Source organism: Lotus japonicus, chromosome 4 (assembly GCF_012489685.1).
Source record: "Lotus japonicus ecotype B-129 chromosome 4, LjGifu_v1.2".
Taxonomy (NCBI): domain Eukaryota; kingdom Viridiplantae; phylum Streptophyta; class Magnoliopsida; order Fabales; family Fabaceae; genus Lotus; species Lotus japonicus.
The window spans coordinates 76,402,246-76,420,647 of record NC_080044.1 but is presented as its reverse complement, the minus strand read 5'-3'; the positions used below and the strand labels follow the sequence as shown (position 1 = coordinate 76,420,647).

The following is an 18,402-nucleotide window of genomic DNA, read 5'->3' as shown; positions in this document are numbered from 1 at the left end:
ACGACATGGTGGCAAGAGGTAAGGAGTTGATGGTCCTATCGGAGGAGTTGTCAAATCCATACAGCGTTATAACTCGCGCGAGAAGTGTCATTCTTTTGGGGAAGCGCCTTGGCTTGACATACAATTGCCCATATGACATTGCCCAAGGTGAGATCGCAGCTCAAATCTTGGCGAGAAGGCTTCTGTAACTCTTGCAGAGGAGGGTCGAGGTTGTTTTTTATGGGTTTTTTTTCTGCTTGCTTTGCTATTGTTGGATGGTTTTTGTGGGCTTTCTCGGGCTTTACTAGACCTAGTTTGACCGTCTGGCTGTTTTTAGTGTGCGGTTTTTTTGCGGCTTTGAGGCTATTTTTTGGGGCTTCTCTTTTTTTTGGGTGTGGGCTTTTTTTAGGCTTCCTTTGTTCACTCTCATGTTTTTTTATCCCCTTTGAGGAGGGTGTATATCGTGTTTATCTCCTCACGTTTATATCAATACAATTTATGCTTTCGAAAAAAAGAAAAAAAAAAAGAAAATCTTGTTCTTTTTTTAACTTTTACTACAATCTAAAGTAAATGCAACGTTTATTTTTATAAGAGAAAAAAAAAATCAATGTTTTTATCATAATATTTTCAGCACTTGTTGAGTGAGTTAATGAGTCACAAGTTTTCATTCATTCCTTTTTTTTATTCTATTTGTTTCAGGTTGAATTGCCATTGGAACTAGATTGGAGGGTTAGGGGAGCTCTAAATCAAACACACAAATGTGGTAAAACTTCTTCAACAAATTTATGTTTTTTTTAGCAAAAGAGTATTATATAATAACATTATATAATAATACATTATACTGTTGTTTGTAACCAAGGAAAAAAAGCATTGTACTGTTGTTTTCAGGATGCTGCTGGGCTTTTTCAGTGGACTTAGTTGAAGGAGTCTGCCAAATTACTCTCTCTACAAGAGTTAGTAGGTTATGACTTTGATAACGATGGTTGCACTGAGGGTTATCCCTTTGTAGCACTTCAATACATTCAAGATAATGGTGTGGCGCTTGAGGAGTATCCATTCGTTGCGTGTCAGCAGGTTGCTAAAGATGATCTAAGTATATTGAAAAGTTATTGTGAATCAATCATAGATATTGATATTACGAATGCTAAATCATTTTATTTCCAATGCATAATGCGCTTGAAAAAAATTCAAAATCCGCATTCGTGGTTGGGCGCATGTGCCCGCAAATAACGAAGTTGAACTTCTCAAAGCCGTTAAACAAGGGCTTGTGTGTATGGGAGTTCGACATTATGAGTCTTGGTTCTCGTTTATAAAGAGGGAGACAATATATATGATAAGTCGTGGAAACACTAAAAAACACGAAGACGCATTGTGAATCATGTTGGAAGTCTATACATGACCAAAACTTATTGGAAGTCAATAACTAATTTTTTCTTTTCACAGTTTCAACTTTCACCTTTCTTTGTATAGTGTACTGTCACGTGAAATTCACTTGTAGTTTTCTAAATGTCATGCATTACATTTTGTATCGATGCATCACATTTTTTGTATTCATTTGTTTCATGTCATTTTGAAATGAATATTTGATGTTTTCATGATATTTGTATGTAGTACTACTTCATGCTATTTGGGCTATGTTTGACACGTTTAGCCGATAAGCTAGCTGAAAGTTGAAAAGCTACGTAATTGGAACAAAAGTGTTTGGTAAAACTAGCTGTTGAACAAGCTGAAATTGTAAAATGACATAAAAGGACATAATTATATAATTCTTTTTATATTTAACATTACTTTATTTTCACGTTAGTACTTATATGATATTAATATTGAAATTATTATAAATATTTTAATTTCACTCAAGTTATTTATCATCTTAAAAATATAATATTAATTTTTACTTATTTAATTTTCTATAGTTTTATTAAATTAAATAGAATAAAATAAATAATTTATAATTTGTAATATAAAATTATTTGTTTTATTCCAAAGTAGTAATTATTTATGTGCGGAAACCGTGTGCATATGAGACAAGTGTGATAACTGATAAGTAAATAGGTTTGGTAAAAACATAAAAGGCTAAGTGTGGAATTTTAATAAAATAATAAGGATAAAAATGAGAATATATTTAATAAGCTATAAGCTATAAGCTTTAAGCTACCTGAGATAGCTTATAGCTTAAAGCTTTAAGCTACTGAAATAAGCTCCTTCACCAAACACTTTTATTAAGCTTTTAAGTTAGTCAAATAAGTTTTAAGCTAGTCAAATAAGTTATAAACTAGCTGAAATGACATGCCAAACGTAGCCTTGATATAATTTTTCGCAACATTTTCATGCTATTTCGGCTATGTTTGGCATGCCATTTCAGCTAGTTTATAGCTTATTTGACTAGCTTAAAAGCTCTTCAAAAGTGTTTGGTGAATGAACTTATTTCAGTAGCTTAAAGCTTTAAGCTATAAGCTATCTCAGGTAGCTTATAGCTTAAAGCTTATAGCTTATTAAATTTATTCTCATTTTTATCCTTATTATTTTATCAAAATTCCACAATTACCCTTATATATTTATAAAAACACTAAAGATATTTTCCCTTCACACTTACGTATGCAGTTCCCGCCACACCGTTGCGCATCATAAGTACTAAAAATATTATATTAATAAAAATAAGTAAAAATCAATATTATATTTTTAAGATGATAAATAACTTGAGTTAATAAAATATTTAAAGTGATAATAATTTTAATATTAATATCATATAGGTATTAACGTGAAAATAAAGTAATGTTAAATATAAAAATAATTATACAAGTATATCCTTTTATGTCATTTTACAATTTCAGCTCGTTTTACCAAACACTTTTGTTTCAATCACGCAGCTTTTCAGCTTTCAGCTAGCTTATCAGCTTTTAGATATCAGCTAGCTTATAAGCTTTCAGCTAGCTTATCAGCTAAACATGCCAAACATAGCCTTCGTACTATAACAGGTTGCTAGATTTGATGTAAGGCTATGTTTGACATGTTTAGCTGATAAGCTAGCTGAAAGCTGAAAAGTTAGCTGAAAGCTTATAAGCTAGCTGATATCTGAAAGCTGATAAGCTAGCTGAAAGCTAAAAAGCTACGTGATTAAAACAAAAGTGTTTGGTAAAACTAGTTGTTAAACAAGCTGAAATTGTAAAATGACATAAAAGAACATACTTGTATAATTATTTTTATATTTCACATTAATACCTATATGATATTAATATTAAAATTATTATCACTTTAAATATTTGTATTAACTCAAGTTATTTATCATCTTAAAAATATAAAAATATTAATTTTTACTTATTTTTATTAATATAATATTTATAATACTTGTGGTGCGCAGCGGTGTGGCGGGAATGGTGGCGGAAACTGCATACGTAAGTGTGAGGGAAAAATATGTTTAGTGTTTTTATAAATATATAAAGGTAATGGTGGAATTTTAATAAAATAATAAGGATAAAAATGAGAATAAATTTAATAAGCTATAAGCTACCTAAGATAGCTTATAGCTTTAAGCTTTAAGCTACTAAAATAAGCTCCTTGACCAAACACTTTTTAAGAGCTTTTAAGCTAGTCAAATAAGCTATAAGCTAGCTGAAATGACATGCCAAACATAACCTAAGTATATTGTATATAAAATTGGTGTAAACTTACATCCGTAGATTTTAGGGGGTTTTTCTATAAAATAAAATATGCTCTCCTTCATCAAACTCTTTCACCATCTCTTAGCCTGCTGATTTATTTTATTTTCAATGCAGTATACAACATTAAATCTCTACTACCATCAACGGCTATGTTTGACATGTCATCTCAGCTAGCTTATAGCTTATTTGATTAGTTTAATGCTTATTTGACTAGCTTAAAAGCTCTTCAAAAGTGTTTGTTGAAGGAGCTTATTTTAGTAACTATCTCAGGTAGCTTATATGAGAAAGAGATAACAAGTATATAAGCTCTTCAAAAGTGTTTGTTGATTGCTATATATATGAGAAAGCGATTCTTATATGAGAACATGAGAATAAATCGTGACCGTCAAATCTAATCATGGATGATCAAGATTAAAACAATTTAGTGGTCACATGATCACTTAAAAATGTCATGTGACTTCATGTTTTAATCTTGACCATATATATAATATATATGGTATATATATATATATATATGGAGTATCATATGAGAAAGTCTTCCTTATGTGAGAAAGATAAGAATAATTTGTAGTCATTAGATTATTATAAACGCTTGAGATTAAAACCCATCATTAAGTGAATCACGTGCCCTGCAAATCTTTTTTTTTTCCCATCAACTTCTCCTTGCGTACGTGAAAATCCAGCTTCTACAAATCCTATTTTTTCTTCATCAACTTCTCCTTCCCTGTTCTGAACGTTCTCAATCGTGCAATTGTTCATGTCGTGCCGTCGTCGTAATTGTTCAACGCCGCCCTCTCGTCCTAGTCTCGTCATCGTTCAACGCCGTCTTTTCCTCTTCCTTGTGTCGTGCCATCACCGTAATCTTTCAATGCCGCCCGCTCATCCCAGTCTCGTCCGTCTTTATTCTTCATTGTTCTCTTTGAATAGTTCAACTTGTCCTTCTCTATCAGGTGTCTGTTACAATTGTTGTTAATTTTGCTGATTTTCGAGCATATTTGTGCTCTTTGTATACTGCTATTTGTAGCTATTGCTTTTAACTAATTGGTATATTGCTAATTCAGATTATTATAATGCTATTTGTATCTAATCATCAAGTATATTATAATTATTAATTCCTTGTGATTGTTATATGCAGAGCCAACAAGAGGAACCCACGCCTTCTTATTTGACAGTGATATATTTCCATGGACGTGGGTGATGATGAAGCTGAAATAGCTTCACCGTTAGAAGGGATCAATGATACAATGAACACATCATAGGAATGTATTCCTATGTGTGATGAAGAATTGAAACTAGTAATCGCAAAGGTGTTTGATACGTTAGAAGAAGGAGAAAGCTTTTATAAAAAGTACGCACTCACTGCTGGTTTTAGTGTTCGTAACTCATCTCAATTAAAAGATAAATACAGATTGAAATGGAGGTATTTTGTTTGCTCAAAAGAGGGCTTCAAAGCACAGAAAAAAGATGTTGTGACAGATTTGCTTATTGATGATTTTTTTTCTTCCTAAAAGTAGAAGAAGTAAAATAACAAGGGAAGGGTGTAGCGCAAAAATTTCTTTCAAGAGGATAGAAGATGAAAAATATGAAGTTAAACGATTTGATGAAGGTCATACTCATGCATTAGCGACACATAGAAAGAAACAATTCTTGAGATATGCAAGGAGTGTAAACAATGTTCACAATAACTTGTTGTTTTGTTATAATATAGCTAATGTAGGACCTTCAAAATCTTATCAATTACTAGAAGAGCAAGTCGGTGGTTATGATAACATAGGGTGCACAAAAAGGGATCTCCAAAATTATTGTAGGGGTTTGAAAGAATTGGTCAAAGACTCTGATGCACATATGTTTGTTGATAATTTTAAAAGAAAACATGATATGAACCATTCATTTTATTATGACTATGAGGTAGATGATGAAGGCAAGCTGAAATATGTATTTTGGCAGACAGTCTTTGTCGCAAAAATTATTCTTTGTTTGGGGATGTGGTTTCTTTTGATACAACATACAATACCAATAAGTATTGCATGATTTTTGCACCATTCACCGGCGTAAATCATCACCGACACAGCATAACATTTGGGGCTGCCTTCTTAAAAGATGAAAAGATAGAATCATTTGTCTGGTTGTGTTAGAGAAAACAGAAAGAGAGAAAAAGAAATGCATCTGAAAACTTCTATTATGAATTGGTTAAACTGATACAGAGAAGATGAATCCTTATATAGGATTGTAGAAGCTTGTTCAGCAAGTTAAGCTAACAACCTAACTGCTATAACTACTCCTAACTGAATTGACAGCTGGCATAACAGAATTGACAGCTAACATAACAGAATAACAGAAAAGACTAGTGTGTCCAGCTGACATTCCAGCTGGCACAAACACAAGTACACATAGGCGATATTTTCATATCCCTAACCTTCCTATTCACTCTAATACACCCCCTCAAACTGAAGTAGGTGACAACATAAGATGTTTGTCAACTACATTCAGTTTGTCTCTCATAAGTAGAAATCTGGTTGGAGATAGGGCCTTTGTGAAGATGTCAGCTCTTTGATGTTCTGAGGGCACATGCTGAACAACTAGGCTCTTGGCTTGCACTTTTTCCCTGACAAAAAATAGATCCATTTCCATGTGCTTTGTCCTTGTGTGTAAAATTGGATTATGAGTTAACAAAACAGTACTCATATTATCACATAAGACAGTAGGAACAGTAAAAGCAATCTTCAACTCTGTGAGAAGTGATTCCACCCATAGTAATTCTGCTGTTGTGTTAGCAAGGCTTCTATACTCAGCCTCTGTGCTAGACCTGGCCACTAGTGTTTGCTTCTTTGCAGTCCAAGAAATAAGATTTGGCCCCAAAAAGACACAAGACCCAGATGTAGACCTTCTATCATCTGGATCTGATCCCCAGTCAGCATCACAAAAAGCCAACAAAGGAAGAGGCTGTGTCATTGAACAAGGCTGCAAGAGCACTCCATGAGTGATAGTACCTTTGAGATACCTCAAAATTCGCTTTACTGCCTTCCAATGCTCCTCATGAGGATCAGACAAAAATTGACAGACCTTGTTCACTGCATAAGATATTTCAGGTCTAGTTATTGTTGCATATTGAAGAGCCCCAACTACACTTCTATATTCAGTGGGATCATGCAAGCTAGTCCCTCCATGCTTGGTAAGCTTTTCCCCAAACTGCATAGGTGTAGAGATAGGTGCAGCATCTGCCATATTCACCTTTGTTAGAAGATCATTGATGTATTTTGTTTGATTGAGAAGAAGACTGCCATTGGCCAGGTGTGTGACTTGAACACCCAAAAAATAATCAAGCTGTCCTAGTTGCTTTAGAGCAAAAATAGAATGAAGCTTGGCAGTGAGCTGCTGAATAAGGACCATAGAATCACCAGTAAGAATTATACCATCAACATATATCAACATATAGATGCAGCCAAGAGGAGAGTTGTAGGTGAAAAGTGAGGGATCACATTTACTAGCTTTGAACCCAAACTGAAGCAACACTTCTTTAAGCCGATGAAACCAAGCCCTTGGGGCTTGTTTGAGGCCATAGAGAGCCTTGTGCAACTTGCACACCAATGTCTTGTCCTTATGCTCAAACCCAGGAGGTTGAGTCATATACACTTCCTCCTCCAAGACACCATTTAGAAAAGCATTATTAACATCTATTTGCTGTAATGGCCATCCTCTGGAAATAGCAAGGGACAAGATGAGTCTCACTGTGATTGGTTTGACTACTGGAGAAAAGGTCTCAGAGTAGTGAAAGCCTTGAACTTGACTATAGCCCTTAGCTACCAATCTGGCTTTGTATTTGTTGATGGAGCCATCAGGATTCTCCTTGACTCTATAAATCCACTTGCATCCCACTGCTTTTCGGTTGGAAGGGAGAGGGACAAGAGACCAAGTACCATTGCTCATAAGAGCATTATACTCTTCCTTCATAGCTTGTAACCATTTGTCATCCCTCATAGCTTGTTTAACAGTGGTTGGTTCCATGTGTGTCAACAATAGAGTAGGATTAAGTCTTGGTTTGATAATGCCTGATTTAGATCTAGTTTGCATAGGATGAGCATTCACAGGTACTGCAACAGTAGAAGCTGAACTTGCAGCATGTACCCCTGAGGATGTAGCCATTTCTTGATGTGCTGATTCTGAGGATGCATGCTCAGCTGGCTGAGATGTTGAAACTAAACCAGAACCAGTAGGAATTGGAGAAGGTTGTGACTGCAGGTCTGATGCTTCGGATTGTGGAGAAAGTGGCCCAGGATTAGCCAATTCAGTAGAGATTGGAGCTGGAGAGGGCTGAGGCATGCTCCTAGATATGATAGGAACAGTAGAAAGAGGAAAATACTCTGCTGAAGAGGTTGGTGGTGAAAAAGGTTCAGAAGGAAAGAGAGTAGTATAGGGGAATCTATGTTCATGAAACAGAACATCCTTGGAAACATATATTCTACCAGATTGATCAAGACATTTGTAACCCTTATGACTGGAAGAATAACCCAAGAACACACACTCTTTTGAGTGCAAAGACAATTTGTTGGAATTATAAGGCCTGAGAAATGGAAAACAAGCTGAACCAAATATTTTGAGGCTTTTAAAATCAGGATGATTACCATACAATTTGAAGTAAGGACTAGCACCTTGTAGAGTAGTAGTAGACATACGATTTATGAGATAAGTGGCTGTGAGGAAAGCATGATCCCAAAAATGCAAGGGCATAGAAGCATGAGATAACAAAGCTAAACCTGTTTCTACTATGTGCCTATGTTTCCTTTCAACACTCCCATTTTGATGATGAGTATGGGGACAAGTGACCCTGTGGACAACTCCTAGGGCCTGAAAATGACCAGTTAAAGGTTTAAATTCCCCTCCCCCATCTGTTTGGACACTCTTAAGCTTGTGGCCAAATTGCAATTCAATCATGGTGTGAAAATTGACAAAGGTAGTGTAGGTATCAGATTTCTTCTTTAAGGGAAAAATCCATGTATATCTTGTGAATGCATCAACACATGTTAGAAAATAGAAGAAACCACAAGAGGATTCCATAGAAGATGGTCCCCACAAATCAGCAAACACCAATTCAAAGGGTTTTGTGTAAACTGTGGTTGAAGAAGAAGAAGGCAAGCGATGTATTTTTCTCAAACAACAAGCTTTACAAAAAGAAAACACACTTTTATTGCTTGAAACTGGAACATTACACAAAGACAAAGTTTGCTTGAGAACATCATGATGGGGATGACCCATTCTATTATGCCACAACTCATAAATGGAAATATTACTACTACTATTACAAGGTGCAGAACTTGAAACACTAGAATTCACTAATGAAGAAGGCAAATCAATAGCAGAAGATGCTTTGTTTCCTACAGGCTGAGAAGCTAAGCCAGCCTGTGCCAGTGGCTGAGAATGCAAAGAAGACCGAAACAAAGAAGCTTTAACAGGAGAGTGAGACACAGCTTGTGAGGGTGGTCCATCAAAGTAATAAAGACCATCATCACCAACACTTCCAGTGAGAAGAAGTTCAGAGGTGTCCTGATGACGAACAGCACAAAAATTGGCATGAAAAGTGAAGTAAACATTATTATCTTTAGCAAAACGACTAACACTAACTAGATTCTTTGTAATAGAAGGAACAAGGAGCAACTTATTAAGAATTAAAATAGCTTTAGGATTAAAAAGAGAGGGAAGAGTGGCTGAACCTATGGACTGAATTGGTAATCCTTGACCATTGCCCACCAGAAGTTGATCTTGTGTTACTAGAGGCACATTATCCACAAAAATGCCAGGATTGTTTGTCACATGATGTGTGGCCCCAGAGTCAGGACACCAATTCACTTGAGGTGCAGCAGTGAATTGTGTAGAAGATGCAGGAGCAGTAGTCAACATGGCCTGAGGAGCAACACCAGTGGGAGCTGGATGTTGTGGAGACCTTGGAAAAGTGGTTGGCTGAGGAGCCCAAGGTCTTGCAAATTGCATACCAGCAGCTTGTGGAAATTGCATTCCAGCAGCTGGAGGAAAATGCATTCCAGTTGGTTGAGGAAATTGCATGCCAGAGATAGGTGGAACACACCAAGGAGGCCAAGTAGGCATACCAGGACCTGAATTAGCATTAGAACCATACTGTGGATACATGGGATTGTAGGATGCATAAGGTGTAATCCCAAAATTAGCCATAGAAGGAAAACCCCCAAATTGCATTGGAGAAAACCCTAAATTGGGACTAACATTCCCAAATTGACCAGAATTTCCAGATTGTCCAGAATTACCATGAGGATTAGTACCAGGAGCAACTCCTGAAGGGCGTGACCAGCAAGAAGCTGTGTCATGACCCCATTTGTTGCAGTATGTGCACTGGACATTGAGTCCTCTCCCGCGCCCGCGTCCTCTGCCATAGCCACCAAAATTGCGATTTTGTTCATCGCGACTCTCATAGCCAGAAGCAACAGTACCATCGAGTGGCTGGGAAGAAGCGACACTGGTTGCAGGAGGTTGCGGCGCTGGCGATGGCGGCGCCGGAGTAGGCTGAGTCCACAGAGCTTGTGGCGGCGGCGCCGGTGCAGTAGAAGATGAAGGCGGATTTTGCGCCTGTGCAAGGAACACTGCAGGAGTGGTTTCAGCTTGTTGTTTCTTTCGCATCCTATCAAATCGTGCTTCATGCGAAATCACCATAGCTTCCACCTCAGAAATCGAGTAGTAGGTTGTTTGGTTGTAGATAACCGTCATCAAAGCACTGTACTCTTCAGAGAGACCATCGAAAATAGCTTCCAGATGATCACGGAAAGTCACAGGTTCTCCAATTGAAGCAAGCGTATTCACAATCGTTTTGATCCTTTGCAGAAATTCAGAAGCAGTTTTGGTACCTTTTGTGATGTTCTTCAACTCATTCCTCAATTGTGTTGACTGAGCACGCGATTTGGCATTGAAAAACGAGTGAATCTCTTCCCAGATCTGCCAAGAGTGCACACACTGGATCACATTGGGAAGAATCGAAGGCGAAAGCGTAGAAAGAAGCCAGGTGAAGAGGAATGAATCCTGTTGCTCCCAATCTGAAAACTCAGGATTCACATTCTCCATGATTCGATCTTCCTCAGTCAAGAATTTCACAGGAATTTGAGGAGGATCTTGAACGAATTTCTGCAGCTTGTGAGATCTGATGACACCTTCTACTTGTTGCTTCCATGAGTAAAATTTGGAATCATCAAGCTTGATGCTCAATTTGTGAGAGAATGCTTGAGAAAGAGAATTCGTAGAAGAAGGAGTAGGCAGAGAAGAAGGTGAAGACTCCATAGCCATGGATCTTAAGCTCTTGATACCATGTTAGAGAAAACAGAAAGAGAGAAAAAGAAATGCATCTGAAAACTTCTATTATGAATTGGTTAAACTGATACAGAGAAGATGAATCCTTATATAGGATTGTAGAAGCTTGTTCAGCAAGTTAAGCTAACAACCTAACTGCTATAACTACTCCTAACTGAATTGACAGCTGGCATAACAGAATTGACAGCTAACATAACAGAATAACAGAAAAGACTAGTGTGTCCAGCTGACATTCCAGCTGGCACAAACACAAGTACACATAGGCGATATTTTCATATCCCTAACCTTCCTATTCACTCTAATAGGTTGTTTGAAACATTTTTGAAAGCAATGGGAGGACATAAACCTATTGTGATCATAGCAGATCAAGACCCAGCTATGAAGGTCGCAATAGACAAGGTGTTCACAGGTTCTTCTCATAGATTTTGCATGTGGCATATTCTAAAAAAACTTTCAGAAAAGGTGGGTGCTTCATTGAATGATGATGCTGATTTTAACCGTCGTTTTAAGTCTTGTGTTTGGAATTCAGAGTCTCCAGAAGAGTTTGAATTTAGGTGGGAAAAGGTTATTAGTGCTTATAATTTAGAAGGAAATGGTTGGCTCTCCCAAATGTATGACATACGAAGTATGTGGATACCAACTTATTTTAGAGATTTGTTTTTAGCTGGAATTTTGAGAACAACATCCAGATCAGAAAGTGAAAATTCATTCTTTGGTAATTTCTTGAATAAAAATCTTAGCTTGGTAGAGTTTTGGATGAGATTTGATTCTGCAATGGAATCACAAAGGCATAAAGAGTTACTTGCAGATCATGATACACTTAATGCGGTGCCTGAATTGAAGTTGCATAGGGATATAGAGAAACATGGTGGAAAAGTTTATACTAATGAAAATTTTTACAAATTTCAAGATGAGTTGTGGAGTACATGTGTGGACTGCGGAGTAGAAGAAACAATAGAGGAAAATGGTCTATCATTGATTAGTATACTTGAATATATCATGGTCAAGGACATCAAAATCAAGAAACTCAGAAAAGTAACGTTAAAAAAAAAAAACTTAGAGAAGTAACTTATATAAATGTGAATATCAGTGACACAACAGCAGAAAATCAGCAAGCATTCAAGAGATTTTAAGCCTAATACCTCGCACAAACATATAGCCCACAAAGCCTGAATAGCAGTCTTACAAATCACAAGAACACAAACAGCCCTCCCCATCCAGATTTTGATTCCACAGAAACAGAATAAGGACAAGCAAAGGGGTTTAAAAGTATTTCCTGCACAGCTACATCAGCATAATCGTCTTTCTCTTTCCCTCTCCCTCACCTGCAATCGAGTTGTGAAGAGGACAAGAGTGTGTCTGAGGAGAAGAAGGAACGAAGGGAGGAAGAGGTTTCTCCGTGACTGAGGTGAGTCATATTTGTCAAAAATTATTTTGGGTCCTTTCTTCAGTTTCTTGCTACTTCTTGGATGCTACTTCTTTACTTCTTTAGACAAGGTTACCTTTCTTCTTTACTTCTTTGCATCCAAGAAACGAAGGGAGGAAGAGGCTTCTTCGTGACTGAGTTGAATGATGAATACTAATTATGCACATGTACTTTCAGATTGAGGTTTCATAGACTTTGCTCCCTACGACACACAACCTTACTTGCTCGTGTTCGTGTTATGGATGGTTGGGTTGCATATTTAGGCAAGTTATGGGAAGAGGTTGGTGGTTGGGTTGCATACTTAGGCAAGTTATGGGAAGGCTGGGGCCGTGTTGAGGTATGTAGTGAATGCTTCATTTACAGCGGATACTAAAAAAAAGGCCTTTTTTGGCGTTGTTAGGCCTAGCTTCTTTTCTTCTAGTCTCTGCTGTTTTATGCTGTTAGATTTTATATTCTCTTGAATGTGATTCTTCTTTTACGTCATTATTAAGGTCTAAAGTATTTGTTTAGGTTGAAAGGGACCCCTTTCCACTGGAAGTAGATTGGAGAGGAGTATTAAATGATGTTAGACAACAACACACCTGTGGTTGCTGCTGGGCATGTTCAACAGCCGATGCAGTTGAAGGAGCCTGCAAACTTTCTACCGGTCGCTCGCTTATCATCTCTGTACAGGAGTTGGTTGATTTTAACTTTAGAAATTATGGCTGCGAGGGTGGTTATCCGCGGTTTGCACTTCAATATATTAAGGAATGTGGTGTGGCCTTAGAGAGTGACTATCCATATGTTGCAAGGCAGCAGGTTCCTAGATTTGATGTAAGTATATTGAAATAAAATTGGTGCAAATAGATTTTAGGGGTTTTTTATAAAATAAAGGCTTAATTGCACTTTTGGTCCCCCAACTATTGTCTTCTTGTGAAAATCGCCCCCAAACTTTAAAATTAGCAAAAAACGTCCTCCAACTATACATGTTGCACTTTTGGTCTGCCGTTTGCCTTCCGTGAGAAAACTAACGTGAGAAGCTGATGTCACATGCTTCTCACGGACATGTATAGCTGGAGGACTTTTTTGCTAATTTTGAAGTTTGATGATGATTTTCGCAGAAAGGCAATAGTTGGGGGACCAAAAGTGCAATTAAACCTAAAATAAAATATGCTCTCCTTCATCAAACTCTTCCACCATCTCTCTTAGCTGCTAATTTACTTTATTTTCAAATACAAAATGCAGCATTAAACCTCTACTTGCGTCAACGAAGGGGAGCTATCAAAATTCACGATTTCGTGTGTGTACCCCCAAACAACGAACCTGAGCTTGTTAGAGCCGTTGATCGAGGACCTGTTTGCGCGATTGTTCGAGTTCACATTGCCCGATTCAGTGCTTATAAAAAGGGCGATGGTGTTTATCAGGAGCCATGGTCGCACAATACACACATGGCCGGCATGCAAAGTCACGTCTTGACCATCGTGGGCTACGGATCGAATGAACACGGTGATTATTGGTGGGTTCGAAATTCGTGGGGCTCCAATTGGGGCTATGATGGGTACGCATATATAAAGAGAAGCAGTTGGAATCGTGAAGGAGCTCTAGGGATCAACACGGAAGCTTGCTATCCAATTTTTTAAATTATCTCAATATCTATGTTACACTTTCGTGTTATCCAATTTTTTAAATTATCTCAATATCTATGTTATACTTTCTAGTTCTGCTGATTGACCGACCGTGGGGTTGTTCTTTCTTTTTTGAGTTTTTCTTTCGAGCAGTCCGTGTTTACCCTGTTTATGGTGTTTTTACTTGCTCATCTTCCGGCCTTGGGGGTTCTGTCCTCAAGGTATTTTTCTTTACTTTTCAAAAAAAATGCATAGTAGAGTGTCCTTTACCGTGGCAAATTAAAGTTTTTGTTAGACAAATAGGATCTATACATGTTACTCTCTTTATTCCTAATTATAAGACATAATTTCAAAATTTTCATGTTCCTAATTATAAGATCTCTTACAATAATCTAGCAAAAAAATTTGTACTCTTCCATATTTACCCCTCACATTAATTGAATGTTTTCAATTCCAAAGTTATCACCTACCATTAATTACTACTAATCCAACTAACTATAAATGCAATGATTATTAGTGAGAGAAAATGACAAAGGGTAAATAGGGAATAATGTATGCATTTTTAAAAAACTAATATATTAATTAGTCACATTAAGTGCTTTCTTAATAAGGACAATTTTTTAGAATATGTCTTAAATTTAGGAACATAGGGAGTAGTTTGTGAACTGAAACATACCCTATCACAAGCACTCTTGAGCGAAATCAGAAAAAATAAACTGATAATTCCACTGCCAATAGTCAAATTTCTCAAAGAAGTCCTTTAGGTTTCAGCTAGATAGCTTTTTATTTTTCACTTAAACACACATTGAATATAACATGTAAGTCATTCATAATATGAAAGAAAGTTAACATAATAACGTCAGAAAAGGGATACTAAAAGAATGCACAGAAAGAGAAAGTTAATACGCAAAAGAACATAATAAGTAAGTACATTTCTTTCTGGTGGTAAAAGCCATTGATCTCTACAAAAAAAGAATTAGAAATATTAGTGTCACACAAGTAATTATATGAAAGTAATTAGATAAAACATTTTTGGAACAATGATTTTTTTATCAAACTAAGAATGTTATGGAAGTCTAGTTCAACTGACTTGCTGAGGCATATGACTAGTTCATACCTCAGAAAAATTATGGCCAAGTGTCACACAAGCAATCATATAGGAATTGGAGAGGAACTCCTAAAGAACCTCAAAAATCAGTATACTAAGTAATTTTGTTGAAATGGTACTAAGAAAAAGAGCATGACATCGCACATGTGAAGGTTATGAGCATCCTATTTCCATTAAACATAATTAGTAGCATATAAACAAATAAACTTATGAAAGCAACAGGTTTGTAACTGCAGTAACATTTTAAGGACATCACAACATGTCATAACCCTTTTGCTAAAGAACTTAAGGCTCTAGTAATGCTAGGAGGCAGTGTTGTATATGTATCAAAAGAAACCTAAATAAGGAACCATTTTGCAGAATAAGTTGATAACAAGCCTTCAAGCTTATCTCTTCACTGATTCTGATATATAAAGAGATGCAACCTAAGTCATTTTGTAGTTCAATACCTAGTTATGAACAAATACATATAGTTTTAGACTTCCTATTACATGTGGCTTGGGTCAAAATCATTCCATGCTTCAAATCAATTTCAAAAAGGACACTTGGGAGTTGGGAGATATAAGCTTAATGTTGTTCAACCAAATAGCAGAATTTCAACATTTATCCAGAACTGAAACAAAAAGAGAATAGTTGATACAATGAGGTAAATGGTATAAAATCTCATCATACCATCAACACCAACCGATTTAAGATGTTGTGCAATACTTAAAACAATAATCAGCGAAGATTCTGAATTATAGCCCTCTCCCAGAAAAAATATATATCAATTTATTCCAAATGAAACACAGAAAAGAACCATATCCAGTGGCTTTTTCCTCCTCTAGGCGTTTCATTTCATCAAAGGTTCGATCAGCATAACTCCCAACGCCGAACCCACGAAAATGATGGAGTATGTATTGCGTACAAGCCATGCTTCCCATCAATGCAAAGTTTTCCTTGAAGACACGGGACCTGTAGAGTTTCTCTGGTTCCGATGGATATGATACGGAATATGCATCGCACCACCGTTGAAATTCAGACTCGAGAATTTCTTTAGGAAGTTTGCGAAAACAATCGGCTGCGCCTCCTACAAACGGGGTAGGCTTGGGTATTTCAGCCCAAGCTTTGATGCCGAAGCGCTTGTGTCTCTCTTCCTCTGTTGGATATTGCATGTCTAATTCCTTGCAAAGGCTTTCAAACAGTTGTTTGACTTTTGTTGCAGTAGTATGGAGACCGTAGTCGCCATCATTCTCATTCTTGTGATGGTAACAACAGGAGTCGAAAGCTGAAGCGTCTGTGGTCGTCATCTGCAGAAGGAAGCCTGGTCAGACTTAGGTTTTCTCCTAGATAAATACTATCAAGCCCATTAGCATTAGCCCACAAAACAAAACCAACATGTTTATGAGGGAGTAAAAAATTTGCCAAACTTGATTGTTATTTATAGTTCACGAAATTGATATTAGAATAACTGAATAAGTTGTTAAGAAATCACTAAGCATATATTTAGTAAAAGAGTACTGCTCTACTCCTAAGTCCTAACAAAACAATATCAATACAGACTGGAACGAAGGCAGCCAGCATCACAAGATAATCACAAAGTCGACAACCAGAAAACCCCTGAACTTAATAAAAACTACCAATTAGTACTGTTAGCTACAAAATTACCTTAACTCTGTGAATCTGACCGATCGAAATTTCAGGATTTTGATGTGGAGGACTTCAATCTGATACAGAAAATTAGAATCAAAATCTCTTTAGGAAAACCAGATCAAAACGAAGTTGAAATCAAAATAAAATACGAAAACAAAACCTAATTAATGCACGCCGGAAGAAGGAAAACCTAGTTAATGAAACGCTTGTGTTTTCAGATGAAGCAAAAAATTAAACGCTTGACGTGAGGTTTATATAAGACAAGAAACCGCGTATATTTGATTAAAAGATACGGTTTTTTGCACCAATCAAATCTTGCTTTTTTAAAAAAAACTTAATCAAATCTAATAAAATTTCTTTTGTAAAGGTTATAAAACTAAAATCAATTTTATATTTAAAACTAAATTTTAGAAATTCACGTTAAAGAGAACATTGCCTAATTTTAAAATATATTTAGAGGTTCAAATTACGAGAAAATCTTTTTTAGTTTTTACTCTTTACTTTACTTTTATAAACTAAAATTTAAACATGGTTGTATTCAAAAAAATAAATCTAAAATTTAAAAAATTCAAAAGTTGTGATTTCATTTTTTTTTTGATAAGCAAAACTTTGCATTAAAATAGAAGTACAAGGGGTACTTCAATCCCAATATAACAAAGAAAAACATGACAAAACAGAAAAGAACAAGAAAGAACCTGAACCTACAAACCCAAACTAGCACTCCTACCAAAAAAAAAACAAACCAACCTGCAGACCCAACACTACACTGCGAAAAAAACTACCCAGCCATCAATAAAAACACTTGGGCGAATGTCAATCCAAGAAGGTGCACAGCAGGGGAATGACATTGAAAAACTAATATGTTTTGACGAACTTATATTAAGCAAAAACAAACACCACACCCAATACATACAGATAAGTAACTAAGCCTGCTCCACCTAAATGATTTTCAGATAATTAGATAATTATAAGCCAATTTTGAAACAAAATCAGCCGCTTGATTAATGAAAGACAAAGCAAAAAAATCAACTAAAGAAAATTATCAAGTGGTAAGAGCTAGGGGATATAAGGGTTGGGAGGGAAAGGTCCAGGGTTCAAAATCCTAGAAAGGGACATTTGAAGGGATTTTCTAACTTACTAACAACTAACCACTAATATTATTGGTGATGGTTGGTTCCCACATGGTTCTCTCATGCTTTACCGGGAAGATGCTTTTGCTGAGTTGCACTTAAACAAGGTAGCTGATTTAATATCTAATGGCAATTGGAGACATGATTTGATTGAGTATGTTTTTAGCCCGGCAACGGCGACTTGTATTCTTGTTGTTCCATTGCCTTTGTAGGTGTGTTCTGATACTCTTTTTTGGCCGGAGACTTCTGACGGTTGGTATACCTCCAAGTCTGGCTATGATTTTATTCGGAGATGGCAATACCAGGCGGAGGCTTCATCCTCCACGGCTGTTGTCCTACCTACAACATTTTGGCAAAGGATTTGGAAATCAATTGCGATTCCTCGTTGCAAAGGGGTGGTTTGGAGAGCTAGTTTTGGTTTCTTGTCGGTTAGAGCGTCGCTTCGTCGGAGGGGAATGGATGTTGATCCATCTTGCCCGTGGTGCGGTATAGAGGAGGAGACGACCAGCCATGTTCTGGTTCAGTGCCTGGTGGTGGC

At 36.6% G+C, this 18,402-nt stretch overlaps 1 protein-coding gene across 2 annotated transcripts; it reads right to left on the bottom strand.

The window, feature by feature from the left end:
* Positions 1-15,675: 15,675 nt before the first annotated feature.
* Positions 15,676-17,017, bottom strand: LOC130715578 (uncharacterized). 2 transcript variants are annotated; one of them, XM_057565693.1, is made up of 3 exons: positions 16,895-17,017; positions 16,750-16,808; positions 15,676-16,391 (listed from the first exon to the last, which is right to left on the bottom strand). In XM_057565693.1, the coding sequence occupies exon 3, from the start codon at positions 16,389-16,391 to the stop codon at positions 15,840-15,842; it is 552 nt and encodes a 183-aa protein (XP_057421676.1). In that variant the 5' UTR covers positions 16,750-16,808; positions 16,895-17,017; the 3' UTR covers positions 15,676-15,839. The 2 variants fall into 2 exon arrangements, with proteins under 2 accessions (XP_057421676.1, XP_057421677.1); XM_057565694.1 differs by having other exon boundaries at positions 16,925-16,980.
* Between the last annotated feature and the right edge of the window lie 1,385 nt (positions 17,018-18,402).